Source organism: Ambystoma mexicanum, chromosome 2p (assembly GCF_040938575.1).
Source record: "Ambystoma mexicanum isolate Mex_15411 chromosome 2p, UKY_AmexF1_1, whole genome shotgun sequence".
NCBI classification, from domain to species: Eukaryota; Metazoa; Chordata; class Amphibia; order Caudata; family Ambystomatidae; genus Ambystoma; species Ambystoma mexicanum.
The window spans coordinates 331369034-331384348 of record NC_090923.1 but is presented as its reverse complement, the minus strand read 5'-3'; the positions used below and the strand labels follow the sequence as shown (position 1 = coordinate 331384348).

The following is a 15315-nucleotide window of genomic DNA, read 5'->3' as shown; positions in this document are numbered from 1 at the left end:
TGTCACCATCTTAGAAGTTTTTTTTTGCGTTGAGGCTTTTCCGGATAGTAAGCGGGTAAAGGCCTGAAAGCAATTCATGGTACTAAATCCGCAACACGTGGCTTTGCGTCCACTCATCTGTTCTTGTCAGAATCATTTGTTTTGCTGATTTTCCACTCAGTTATGCTTTTCGATGCATGAACTATTTTTTGTAGCGTGTAGCAAATCGCAGCTAGGTGCGCACTACAATTTGGCAAGAAAAAAGCAACTTGGGTAAGCGCCGATCATTATCAAGAGCACACAATTTGACAAAAGGAAGCCAAGATCCGTACCCGGAAATCCTGATTGAGAACACTGTCGTTCTGACCCAGGCCCACATTTCCGCCTTGTCTAAAACGTGTCGATTGTGGGTTTTTGATATGGTTTAATACCCAAGCATTTTATTTTCATTCAAGTAGCGTCATTGCTCATGATTTTTGCTTGTGCTGTTTCCTGTCACAAAAAACCTGAAACTGTTAATATGATATAACCCTAATGTGTTATGCAGTTGATGTATGCACACGGCTGTGTACAGATTCGCAATTATGTTTAAAAGTAAGGCCTTTCTCACAACAGATCGACCAACTGAAGCAGGAATTGTCGAAGAAGGAATCTGAACTCCTTGCCTTACAAACCAAGCTTGAAACTCTTGGCAATCAGAACTCGGATTGCAAACAACACATTGAAGTGCTTAAAGAGTCTCTCACTGCCAAAGAACAGAGAGCAGCCATCCTCCAGACAGAGGTAAGTGGTTTCATGAATTCTATAAACTCTTTAATCATAGTCAGTCTGCCCTGCTGCACACATACAGTATTTTATGCAATTCAGCAGAGTAACCAACCAGTGATTGCTTAATGGACGTGAACAGCGGCCCAAGCACAGAACAATACAACGCGCAAAAATGGAACACTTGCAGGGCTTTTGGAAAGGGGAGTATAATGAATGAATTCGGGCAATATCGGATCTTCTGTGAATTACTCCATTACCACTGCATTAGAGCTGAGCAGTTCCATGGAGCATGAGTCCACCAGCACATCTGGAATTAAGAACGATTGAGATCATGCCATATTATCAGGACACTTTCCTCCGACTTCTTTTTAACCCATGTTACATTTGAGGCTCTTAAGCTGCCGCGGAATCACTTCCAGTGATTGTAGCAGGGGTGACTTATCTTAACAGTTTTATTGTTTGTGCCTCGACGACTAGCTTGGCGCTAAACACAGAATAATAATCGGGTGATGCGTTGCCTTCCGTCTTGTTTGCACCTTTCTTTTCAGTGAACACACCTACAGAGTTGTTTTAATTGATTAGAAGATAAGCCACATTTCGAAGGGAATAATGCGGTACATGAGACGACCTTTTCAGAGTGAAAGGGAAACCCCAGGCAAGTGGTCCATAGACTGTACCCCAGAAATCTGCCTGCAACATGCAATCACAGGTCTGATTTCCCAGCAACCGCACATCAGCCCTTCATCCTATTGAGGCTGGATCATTATTCCTGGTTACTAATGAATGGTGTTTTGGGGGTAATTAGTGGGAGTCACTTCACGTCACAGGCTGATTTGGAGAAAGTATGGCTGTGGAAACAGCATTCAGCTTTTAAACAGACTATGTGAATTTTGTAATGTTATTTACAGTTCTGCTGGTGGGAAAGCAAGGAAATACCAGGGGTCTGTGAAAAGAAAAAAAGGAGAAAACGATATGTCGCTTTAAATGAATGCTATTAATATGTGAGCTTGCTATGATTAATGAATGCAGACATCAAAAAGAAAAAGTGAATTCATACATTGTTCATGTTTGGCTATTATAAACGAGTCACGAGATCTTTTGCTTCAAGCATTCAATGCAATATTTATGTAAGAATTGAAACAAGTAAAACAAAGAAAAAATATATGTTGGGTACAATTGTGTAATTATGGGATCATTATTCCAACAGCTATTGCTTGTGTGCTTGGAAGTGGACGCAATTCTGCATTAAGCACTACATACATATGCAAAATGATATCATCAATAGTATTATTATTATTATTATGTTTATTGTAACGATGCTGGTCAGCCTCAGTGGCAACACATTTTCCCGGCCGCCCCTTCTGGCCCACTTGGCGGGTCTCCTTGGTCCACATATCAGCCCCCGAAGTCTGCTCACTATGGAATCTGCATTTGCCAGAAGGTAGTGTTGGCCCTTTCACCACTGGTTTTGTAAGCAGTGAAAGCAGGGGGTGGAGCACATTAAACCAATTGGCACACTGATCTGTTAGTAGGTAAGTAGAGGAGTGTACACTTTCAAGGGACGATCCATGCGAAACATTACATATATTTGTGGGTCCCTTAACCCGTTGTTATATGTGTACATGTTCTAGATTGGTAAACAACGATTTTCAGTGTTCTTGGGTTTCATTTGCAATCACAATGTTAAGGTGCACAAGAATGACTACATTATTTTATTCCAATAGGCTGTGACACTAGATCTGTCATATCTGCTGTAAACAAGCTATCAAGATTTGGTGGGCAATAGAGTCGCAGTTTGGTTTCTCTTGACTCATCATCAGTATGACCTGAACATTGTCTATAAAGATGACCACCAGACCACCCTTCCTCCCTCTTCAATGTGAGAATTTTAAAGCCCTTTAGGATCAGCCCATTATTAAATTGCCTGCATTTCTGAGTTACACAAGATTCTGTCATAAAGAGAATGTGTAGCACTTTAGCAACTTTCGATTCTGCGATTTCCATCCTATGCTTATGTGTAGGTTATTGAGAGGCAACAGACTGCAGTCTAGACGTGACAGGGTAACATCATCTTTATTCCCAGTGTGATGGGTGAACTCCGAGTACCAGGTACATGGCCCAAAGACAGACAGATAGCAACAAGTAGGGCCTTCAACCACCACGTCAGCCACTATGACCTCAGAGCACATTATAACACGTCATGACATCTCGGGAGCTGGTTGCCTGGACAACCTGCAGGCAGATGGAGGGAGGGATGACCATGCAAGGAAAGAGAGAAGAGAGGAAATAATGCAGGGACACTGGGAAGACACTGGAAAGGAGAAACCACATTTGGCATCGGGGCATGGAAGAGAGAAGGAAGGGTGGAAAGACCAAATAAAGACATAGCAATATGGATACACACGAGGACTTCGCAGTTGACCGTGTAACATTGAGGGGTCATATTGAGTTCGGCCAGATCCCTGACATGCTTTTGTGAACAGGTGCAGCAGGCAAACTGACACAGCAGCTCCTTAACCTTCCTGCAACCCATCATTTGGAAGTAGAGGACAGGCCTCCATTTATGTTGGGTCTCTAAATGTTTGCCTTTCTTGAACTGCTGCCACTTGCCTGATTCCCTCTCCATTCAGTGGTTTGTATATATCTTAGAAGATCTGATTAATATTTAATTTAAGTGGTTGTCATGCGCCTCATCATACTATCTTTTCCATGTTTATGCCCACAACCGAAATTGAAAACATATACATCTGTATTGATGTATCTAGAATTATTTGAAGGACATTCTAGTAAAAGCAGATGTAGGAGCTATGCGATTTAATCAGAAACTGCAAGCCACGCCCATGTGAGGAACATTCCTTTGTCTAAGGGAGACATAACAGATCCTCGAATCAGAACCCATGTTTTAATGAAAGGATTCCCCATTACATGTGATGTAGCCTTTTGTATAACTTCTTTGAAGTCAATATTTTCTCTCTTGTATAGGGAAAGACAATGCATGCGTAGAAAGGGCACATTAGTGAAACTAAACATATTGAATGTTTGAATAATGACAAATGACTTGGGCCTTAGATTCAGTAGACTGTGGCCATAATTTCCAATGGAGAAGATAGACAAGCAAGCAGGAGATGGGGAAAGAAAAAAGTATACGAAATAAAGAAAGACTTTTTGAATTCATTTTTTTGGATACCTAAGTGTTATCAATGGAAAGTTTTCAGCAACCGTTGTTGCTTAGGGTATGGACATAAAGAAAACGTGGGGCTAAAAATACTCTCTCGTTCCTTTGCCTATCTTTCAAAATGTGACTGTCGTACCCCCGGCAATCCATTGGTGATTCCTATTTTGATGTGGAGCTGTGTGCACATTGGTACATAGTCTAGTCAGCATTCACTTTTATTACATTTAAATGGCCGAAAACCAGACCTTTAGTTACTCAATTGAGCAAACATCAGAAGTTATTAGAGGTCCAATCGAGCTTTGATCGAACGGGATCAAATAAGAATATAGCTCAATCTACTTTCTGTGATGATTTATTACAACTCAAAAAGAAAACCTTTAGAACTGAATTACACGGACACTTTCTTCGTGAATATTCGAAGGCTAATACCATTCCGGCAGGACTCATAATTTGAAACGAACCATGTCTGTTCCTGACATACAAGGAATATACGACTACGTTCAGCCACATAGCTATTAAATGTAGCCGAGACCTAATGGTCTTAACCATCGTAACCACTCAAAGAATTAGTGCTGATATTCAAAAGGAATTAGATTTGGAGAAAGAAAAATTCCTAGCTAATACTGGAATCACCAATGCTAGAGATCAGCTTAGGGAAACTAATAAACTTTTTGATGATTTTAAAATGACTACTATCACTAAGAAGACAAACTGGCTAAAGATATTTGTGAATTCAAACTAGAAAATGTTTTTTCTTACACCACTGATCAATATATAGAAGCAGCCAAGAAGCAAAGGGCATCACAACAACGCGACTAAAGGAAATGATGATGGGTGTCATTCTCACATTCGAGTAGTAGCGACTCAGATGACCAAACTAGATATAACCAATCACAAGGATTTGGGAATTTCCAACCACTGCTGCCTTTTTTAGGCAGAGGAGGGGAGGGAGGGCTGCGATGGGGTCAACCTTGGTTCTAACCATATGCTCCAATGAGACAAACATGGGGCAGGAGGCGCCAGAACCGATACCTCACACAGAACCCAATATACCCATTTTCAATCTGGCCAATTTTAAAAAGACCCAATCCCAGATCTCAGTGCTATCCAAAGGTCTATCATTTGTTCCAACAACATGGATGGATTGGTTTGCCACACAAATGGAACTATGTAGATTCTTGAGGACTGTTAGACTCAAAGCGTTCTTTTTGAACTCCCCTAGTAGAGCAACGGATTTAGACTCAGGGCTACGTGTCTGTTAGGTTTGGCTCCTGTGCTTGCATGTATGCTGTGCCAGGATTGATGTCATCATCAGACTGTAGGCTGTGAGTTTGGAGTGTGAGGTTAGAATGTTTGGAGTTGAATTGGTTCTAACCCAGGCAGTTACAATATGTGAGCCTGGGTGGTGGGAGCCAGTGGGCTCTTGTCCCTGATCCTCTTGATATCTCAATGACTTGATGACATCTGATCCTGTAACTAAGAAGGTAATAAAGTAACCATTAAGCGTACCTGGCCTGAGTATCCTGAGTGTACCTAGGAGTGAACCCTATGACCAAGAGCCGGTCATAACAGTGTCCCATTTATTTATTTATTCACATTTGTAGAGCACACAACAGGCAACTTGGCGCTTGTTACATGAGAAGAGCTTTGCTTAGGTACATATCATTGGTATACAGTTTAAAGCTTGTTACATGCGAAGAATTTGACCATTATTACTAGAACACACATTTAACTGTATAAGTAGTTAAGGAGTGTGGAGGGATAAATGGCAAGTTGTAGGTGAGAAGAGAGTGGGAGTTTAGTGGAAGAGAGAGGTTTTCCGATTCTTTCGAAAGGCAAGTAAAGAGGTTTCAGCTCGGAGAGAAGTAGGGAGGCCGTTCCAGAGCTTTGGGGCTAAGTACGGGAAGCCTAACCCTCCTGCCTTAGCCTTGTTAATGCGAGGAATGATGAGTTGGTTGGTATAGCATGTTCTGATGGGTCTTTGCTGAGGTGGCTCTAGAGAGGGTTTCTGAGAGATAGGCAGGTGCTGTGTAGTTAATGCATTTGTGGGCTGCAGTGAGAATTTTAAATGTAATGCAGTCTTTGACTGGGAGCCAGTGGGCTGCTTGTCTCGCTTGAGAGATGTGGTCCCTTCTTGGGATCCCTAGTGCTGCCCTGAGTGCATTGTTTTGTGTGATCTGGAGTTTATTTACCTGCTAGGAGTGAGTTGCAGTAGTCTAACTTAGCACCTACAGTGGCTCCGGGGATAGAGAGGCAGTTAGGCTTGATTAGGAAGGGTTTGATGGCATTGATGAGTTTGGTGCTTAAGCCGGAGGCTGAGGCTATGGAGTTGACTTGCTTATTCATGGATAGCGTGGTTTCGATGTGAACCCCAAGGGTCTTGACCGACTAGAGGACGGGGATGATGGTGTTATCTATGTCAAAACTGGAATAGGTGCAGTCTAAATTTGTTAGCTTCGTCTTTTGGCCCAGGATGAGAATCTCGGTCTTATCCCCATTGAGGCAGAGACCATTTTCCGCCACCCAAGCCTGGATGGTGGTGTAGATTTGGTTTAATGCGGCAGCATCAATGTCGTATGAGCCAGTTAGCAGTAGGGGTACTTGGGTATCATCCGCGTAGTTGGTATATGCGATCCCAAGTCCATCAAGCTTATCAAAAAGGGCTTTGTGAAAAGACTGTAAAGCGTAGGTGCAGTACATGAGCCCTGGGGGACTCCACAATGAATTGTAGTGGGTGCTGCATTTGCTATTTCAGAAACAACTGTCATTACTCTTCCTTCTAGGAAGGAGGTAATCAAAGAGGTTGCTTGTTTGGAAAATTGGGCTGCTTGACTGAGGTGAGTGGTGAGAGTGTTGTGGTCAACCAAATCGAAAGCTGCTGAGAGGTCTAGGAGGAGGAGGAAGGCCAGCTTACCTTTGTCTAGGATTTGGGTGATTTGTTTTTTTAAGTCCAATAGGGCAGTTTTGGTGCCATGCCCTTTGCGAAACCCAGACTGTCTTTTTCCTAGGACAGAGTTAGTCTCGAGGTGCAGTTGGATTTGCGTATGAGCTGCTTTATCCAGAAGCTTAAGAAGGAACGGTACAGTAGTTATGGGCCTGTAGTTGTTGGGCTGAGCGGGATCTAGAGAAGGTTTTTTCAGAAGAGGGCGCACCCAAGCTTCTTTAAGGCTGGCAGGGACAATGCCGAAATTGAATGAAGAGTTGATGAAGGCTGCCAGAAGGGGGCGAGGTCCTTGGCATAGACTTTTACAATCTTTGGAGGGCAGATGTCACCTTTGCATAGTGAAGGTTTGAGGTGTTTGAGGAGGTCTATAACTTCGAGTTATTTTGGCAAATTTTGGGAGGTGGGAAGTGCCGGCAGGTGGCGTGCCTGCGTAGGCAGGTTTTGATTTAGTAATGCTTTATAATGGGTCTGGGTTTTCTTCTGGAGGAGGTCTATTTTATTTAGCACAGCAGCTTGGATGCTGGCGCACCAGGCTTCGTCCTTAATTATTTCATCTGTGCTGGTGGGCTGCGTAGTAAGTTCCTTAAATATGGTACTAGCTCTTTAGTTTGCGAGTTTGATTGGAAATTCGTTGATTAAAGGAGTTTGATTTTGCCGTGAAGATGGCTTCTTTATAAGTTCGCACCAGTAATTTAAAATTGTTTCTAGTGGAGTCACAGGCATTAGATTACCACAATTTACGGGCTAGTCAGTTATTAGAGCGCATAGTTTGTAAACCCTCAGTGAACCACGAGTTGGCGTGAAATTAATTTTTCTCTTTTTTTCTTTCTAGAGGTGCTACGATGTTAATTGCCTTGGAGAGGGTGTCCTTAAATATATCTGCTAGGATAGTAGGATTTTGTGAGAAGGGAGGTGCTAGGCAAGGGGTGTTAAGGTGTGGTCGGATGTTATCTGCTGTAAGTTTTTTGGAGCTCCTATCTAATGTGGTGGGGGCGGGCATGGTGACTTTGGGGCTGGAGGTAGTGGGGATGGAGAATTGGGTGCAGTGGTGATCTGTCCAGGGATAGGCACTGTTGGACGTGAGTGAGGAATTATTATATAGGAATAATTGACATTCTCGCCACAAGACAACCAGATCCCAAGAGACATTTTGACCTTCGAGAAATGTATTCTTAAAGACCTACATAACCTGAAAGGACAGGAAAAATCTCTGAAACATAATCTCTCCATAAACGAGCATAAAGCTCTAAATGACCTATCACGAAACACGGCCATAGTTATAAAGTCGGCAGACAAAGGTGGGGGGATAGTAGTGATGACCAATGCCCAATACATAGAGATGGTCAATGTACTGCTACAGGATGGAGAAAGCTCTAAAACAGTTAAAACGATCCAGCAAAGGAAATTAAAACCGAGATCGAACAGACTGTAAGATATGGCTATGATCACAACTGGATCTCAGACAATGAATTTGAATTGCTTACAACAAGCCAGAGACGAACCACAAACATATATGCACTTTCAAAGATCCAGAAGGACCCTGTGAACCCTCCAGGTAAGCCTATTGTTGCTGAATGTGGTGCCATACTCGAGCCGTTATGCAAATTCATCAACACTTTCCTTAAACCTATGAGTGTATGCACGGATACCTATTTGAGAGGTACCACCCACACAATTCAGATCTTTGAAAATCAACCTTTTGATAAAACCAAGCAGAGACTAGTTACAATGGACATCAAGTCATTGTATACTAGCATTCCGCAAGATCAGGCAATTGAGTGCATGCAAGACCCCCTCACTCAATTTAATTTGCAAGACCGCATCCAGCACAATTTCATCATTGAATTATTGAGCCTGTCACTATGGAAGAACTATTTTGAATTGAACAGCAACTTTTATTCACAGACCAAGAGTACCATGATGGGGGCGGCTTTCACGCCTAGTTTAGCGATTCTGTTTATGTTTAACTTTGAAACAAGGACCATCTTGTCCAACAGGAATCCATATATAAAAAACATTTTGAATTGGAAACGCTTCATTGCCAACATTATTTTCATCTGGGATGGACTAGAGACAGAGTTGCAGCTCTTTAAAACATGGCTCAATCAAGTTGACAGTAACATCAAATTTACAATGGACCACAGTAGTGAAGACATTTTCTTTTTGGAGTTAAAAATCAAGCACGATGAAGGAAAACTGAAATGTTGCCTATATAGAAAACAAAGTGCAAGAAACACCCTACTACACTTTTCAAGTGATCACCTGTGGGAGAATCTACCATATGGACAGTATCTCTTTGTACGGAGAAACTGCACGGATCTAGCCGATTTTTATGAACAGGCAGATGACCTGGATTCCAGGCTTCAAGCAAGAGGATATCCAAAAAAGCGAATCAGTAGATCAAGGAAACGAGCCTGTTTTACTGATCGAGATCCCCTACTGACATCTAAAACTATTATGAAAAAAAAAACAGAAAAAGCCAGAATGACTTGGGTTCTTACACATGGGTCTCACACCTTCCAAGTTAAAAAACATATCTCCAAGTACTGGCCCATTGCCAAATTGAGCCTACCTGAGGAACCATTGCCAAGATGTGCATAAGAGCACAAAATGTACGGGACAAACTAGTAGATTCAAACTTTCGGAAACCACCACCCAAAACTGACCTATGGTATTTGCAGACCACAGTAGGGCACTACCCCTGCAGCACATGCACTGTGTGCAAGTTCACCAAAAAAATTAAGGAGTTCAAAATTGGAGACCGAAATTGGACCCTTTCTACTCTAACAAATAGCTAAAACTAAACAAGTTGTATTTTGCATAGAATGCCCTTGTGGCTGCGTTATGTTGGTTAAACATTACATTGAGTTACAACATTAGCCAAATTATATTCTATGGTGGGTCCTTGATGTTGTTAAAAATTCATTGAACATAGCTAGATGTCTACTACAGAAAGAGGCACGATGGATCCACAGAATGGAAACTCATACCAAAGGACTTAATGAGGAATTTCTTCCCCACTGTAGCAAGGAGAAATTAATATAAATGTTTTACCATAGCTCCAGTACGTGCAATTTATACATGCACCCATGACTACTTTAGCATGTAAGTGTTCTGAAAGAATTAACTGTTGATTTTCAAATCAGTCTACCAGTGCTGCGACACGTCTCACAACTTAGTGCTTGTTTACACACGTACCCATGACTACTTTCACACTTGAGTGTGAATGAACTGTTGATTTTTAAATCAGTCTACCAGTTCTGCGAAATTTCTCGCAACTTAGTGCTCATTCGTGTAGCTGTTCCTGATTAAGAAACTGTTGGATTCCAAACCAGCCTAATAGTGTAGCTGACCATTTCACAGTTTAGCCCAAATAAAAGCAAACAGGTGGTGTTGTGCTCGGCACATTTCCATTTGCTGGTGTATGAATCCATTCACTCAGTAAACAGTAAATTTGCCTTTTCAAATTGTGGATGTCCAAATATGTTGCCATGACGACCGCTACCAATGAGACTTTGACGGTTTCTTCTAAGCTTGCAACTTACAGACTCTTGGTTCGGACGAAATAAAAGAAACAGGCATTGCTGTATTGTGTGTTTTCAGTCGATGTCTGAATCATTTAGGAACTTGGAAAACAGCAAATTCCCTTTTTTGCATGGACGCGGAAACACGTTGCCATGGCCACTGCCACAAAGCATGGATGGGCTTGGTCTTCTTGGAGCAATGAGAATGTCTCACACGTTTCAGAGCGGGGGCGCAATCTTCCTAACCAATACTAATGGCTCTTAATTTGTTCTAACTTCAGCACAACCGAGGCTGACGTCTCTGTCTCTCCAGTTGCTGACAGGAACGCCAGGTCGCTACCGAGGGAGGGGAGAGATACACATCAGCCGCGCTAACAAGTTCTTTAAAGGTGTATAGAATATAAAATTCCCTTTTTTGGCATTGCAAATTCTAGAAAAACGGCTACAACATCAGCTTTTCTGTTGATATTCTTTTAGTCAGGAAACCTTTGGCAAACCTTTCAATGCATTCAAGAGCATTGGAAAGCGCAGAAGAAACTGGTTTTCACCCTTGAACAGGAAATAAGGACGTTGATTCCCTTTTTCACCTTCAGCTCATACGTATGTCCTAGCATTTTGATAAATAACTCAATGCTTTAACAATGTGAGCAACTACAAGCAATATGAGCACGCTAGCAAACCATTGATTTTGCAATATGTCGGCTGTTTCACTGTTAGGTTACCTAATAACAAAAAGATTCCAGCTGAGCCATTGAACAACACCTACTTGGTGCACATGTACTCTCTCTGAGACCTTAAACCAAGACTACCGGCTATCAGGTATGACCAATTTGTAATGGCATGATGAACAAGACGGATCCAATTCAATTGCAATCATGATGTTAAAAACATTCGCCTTAAAATAGTTAATATGGCTGGGTATAAATCAATGAAAAATGTGTAGAACCCAGGGGCACACCTATATAGGAAGATCTATAATTAGGTAGGATAAGAGTTGGAGGTTTAGGGGTAAGTTTGCGGTGCGGGGGGGAGATAAACTCAACCTTGGCATCTGGGTTGGATACAAATAGAGACAAAAAGTGGTTGTTCCCAAAAGATTTGGGAACTCCCGTCCCCTGCACACTGTCAATTATCTGTAAATACAGAACAATAACTTAATGGAGTTGAGAGACTCGTTCTGTACATTATTTTGAAAAACATTTTTCATAAGGTAATTATGATAGACAGTTCATGTGGTAAAAAAACATTTTCACAGACCAAAATCTTTTTAACAAAAAAAGTCGATTTTTATTGTAATCGTATTTTTGCATATTTTTGGAAAATTATGTACATTCATCTCATGTATATACACATTTCCATATAGTCAGATTATTTACAATAAATCATCATTGGAACAATTAGTAGCTACCCGGTAAGTACTGTTGGAATGCAAATACTATTTGCAAAAACTCCATAGACCATACATATTGATAGTCCCAATATGTATGGTCTATGGAGTTTTTGCAAATAGTATATGCAAAATATGCAAAAATCTGACTACATGGAAATGTGGAAATATGGACACGAGATGAATGTACATCATTTTCAAAAAATATGCAAAAATATGATTTATGTTTTTTGCCTTTATAGAAACTTGAAAAATTGTGCTATTACCCCTGAAGAAGAGTGGAAAACTCAAAACGCCTTGGGCCTTACCATGTACTTTGTACAATAGAAATCTTGAAAATTATTTGTTAAAAGATTTTGGTCTGTGAAAATGGTCACATGAACTGTCTATCATAATTACCTTATGAAAAATGTTTTTCAAAATAATGTACAGAACAAGTCTCTCAACTCCATTAAGTTATTGTTCTGTATTTACAGATAATTGACAGTGTGCAGGGGATGGGAGTTCCCAAATCCTTTGGGAACAACCACTTTTTGTCTCTAAAAATCAATGAAACCTATGGTCCCAATGATAAGTCAAATCTCTGTTTGACCCTATCAAAGTCAAGATTTGACTCAACTAACGTGGTCTATTCCTACTTATCCACAAACCAATAGACCTGTGAACTGTTCTTTTCACCTCTGCGCTACATGCTCCGCACCCACAGTGTCACAACCGGCATGTTCCACTTTCTATCACCCATCAAGTTAATTGGAAAGTTCCTTTTGGACATAACATTAATGACAGTCAGTTTAAGTATGAGCAATTCAAAAAGCATCCCCTAATCTGAATGCAACCAATATTATTTTTTGTCTGCCTCCCCTTAGGTTGTTTTGTAATTCGCCCTGAGGAAGGCTGTTAACATTTTGCCTAGCAGGTGGCTTGTTTGCCGAAACGTGTATGGGTGTTGACAAAACTGATCAGGACAGTCCAACAGATAATGAATATGATGTGTTCATACATGTAGGCAGACATACAAGAATGTGAAAAAAATGAAAAAAATAATTTGTTAAATTGTTAAAAAAGTATATAGCACATTTTGAGTATCCTGTATTGTAATCCATGTTTGTGATTGAGTTTGTCCATTTTTGCATATTAATTTTCAAAAGGGTTTTGTCTTCTTTTTTGAATATATTGTTTTTTATTCTTCATTTATTCTTATGATTCTCTATTTAATTCTTATAAAATAAAATTGCCACTTTTTTAAAAATATTGTTCGTCATACTTGTATTCAGCTTTCTAAAGGGAAAACTTTGAGGTGATATCTGTTGTTTGGATACACGCGAAAGATAAAGGATGAATTAAGTTTCTTTTCAACAAATCTCTTCAGCAGCATGGGCACTATTTGTATTTTACATCAATGGAAAGTTGGACTCAACCTGTTCCTTATGAACTCGAGATTATGAAGTTCAAATCTCATGTTTGCCTTCTTATTTTTGTAATGTTTATCCTTTGATTGGTAGTATTAATTCCAGACTAAAAAATAATGGCAATGTATGCTAAACCTTTGTTAATGCTCATCAGCAAGCATTATGATCTAGCTGAAGTACTCTATGACTTTCTTTGTAAAATAGTTTATTAATAGTCTGTTAATAGCAATGCTGTGTTTTGGAAGGGGTTGAATCACATTATTACAATGATAATTACAATTGTTCTCTTATAATGCGCTTAATACCAGAGTCGGTTTATAAGTGCAAAACGGAGACTCAAACCTGTGTTGCTATGCGTTGTCCATCTTCCAAAACAAACGCTTTGCCCCAAAGATGCAAATGAGATATATTGATAATGTATCTGTTATCTTTTGCAAATTTTCCTTTAGATGATGCTCCTAATTGTTCTTTTAATTGGTGTTGTAGAAGCTTCATGCATTGAAATGTCTATTCTCAATACATTTATAATGATACGCATATGTGATTTCTGTTATCAGTTCACCAGAATAAATTGCTCGGTATATGGGGACAAGTGTATTAAAACCTTAAAGTATGCCCATACTTGGCACACAGAACAACTGGAATGCTTTGAAACCATAAATGTGACTTTTTGTCATTGACAACCTGAATATTTCAGTCCAGGTGCTATGGGAGCACCACAGAAGCTCCTGCTGTTCAACCTCGTCTTGCTGAAGTCCTCAAAACAGGCAAGCGGTAAGGAGTCTTAGGAGTAAACCTAGGGGAGGCACAGGGGTCTCCTCTTGAAAAGGATCTTGACCAAACAGGTTCAGTAACGGTGTTACTGTCAGTAGTTTTACTGGACCCTTCGGACGTATATCTAGGTTTGAACAGCTAAGACCCAAGGCAATCTTTATAGATTGCTGTGCTTGCTGATAATTGCTGCAGTGAACTATCCACTGGCCACCTAGGCGAATATGGAGCCATTTCTGGCATATATTACTTATTTGATCCTGAAGAGTCCAGAAGTAGAATAGAAGGAGCCTAGAAGGAGCCTCAGAGTTGTTGCAAAAGGGTGCAAGGGTGCAAGGACTGGTGAGGTTTATACATGTCGCCAAGATCATGGTAAATTGCTTAGCACTCAACTGATTATGGAATGCAAATTAATTACTGTATGCATCAGCACGTTTAAAGATATATCATGCAATCCCTGCAGGGCTTTTTAATGAAATGTCTTTTTAATTAAAAACAGAAAGTATCTGACTGTCACCTCAATTAGATATTGAATTGTGACTCCTGAGAAAGTTAACATAAGCAGCAGGGGTGGTGGTAGTGGACTCCCAAGGTTTCCTGCAGGAAGATCTGGCGGGAAAGAGATAGGAGAGGGTAGGGATAGTGTTGAATGTCAGGAAAAAGATTACTTCTATTTTTGAAGAGTTTATCATGAGGCAGAGAGAGCCGTCATGTTCCTGATTGCAGTGATGGTATGTTCAAATAGGTGAACAAAGTCCCTATTCAGAAAATGTTATCTTCCTCCACCAACAGGGAAGTTGATTTATATAATAAAGTAAAGAGTAAGATGATTCTTTTTCTCCACTCGCACCTTCCCTCCCAGATTTAGAACCTCTGTGTGATCTCCCGGTACATCAAGTCCTGAAAAAATTGACTACGTGCTTAGATTACCTTACAAAAACAATATTTATTCAATGTGTTTCAAAAATATTAAAACATAAAAACAACCCTCACATAACACAGTGCTGCTTCTAATAACAGAAGAAACTAATTCTGAAGCATCGAAAAACAATCATACAAATCCACAGGACACAAAAGATATCACATAACAAAACACAACAATCTCAATGTGTCGTTAAAATATCAATCCCAACATGTTTCTGTTCTTCAAAACCCATCTAGGGAGAACATTCTTCAGGGGATAATTTAAAACATCCAAAAATCTCTTCAACACTGTGTTGACTGGGTTGTTTCTGGCACCCTCAATGGCAAAAACGCCGGGGCCTCCGAATGGTGAACCTTCTGTACGCGTCTAGGGGTGACAAAATGCCTATCTCTCGCCAATGGGAAACCAATAAATCAATGGGCGTCTCAGTCCG

General features: G+C 40.5%; 1 protein-coding gene across 14 annotated transcripts in view; it reads left to right on the top strand.

The window, feature by feature from the left end:
- ERC2 (ELKS/RAB6-interacting/CAST family member 2) overlaps positions 1 to 15315 on the top strand; it is a 4434974-nt gene that overhangs the window by 1316034 nt on the left and 3103625 nt on the right. For all 14 annotated transcript variants that reach the window (XM_069643656.1, XM_069643655.1, XM_069643659.1 and 11 more), the window contains one exon: positions 595 to 762. In XM_069643656.1, coding sequence (XP_069499757.1) covers positions 595 to 762 — 168 coding nt within the window. The remainder of the gene's footprint in view (positions 1 to 594; positions 763 to 15315) is intronic.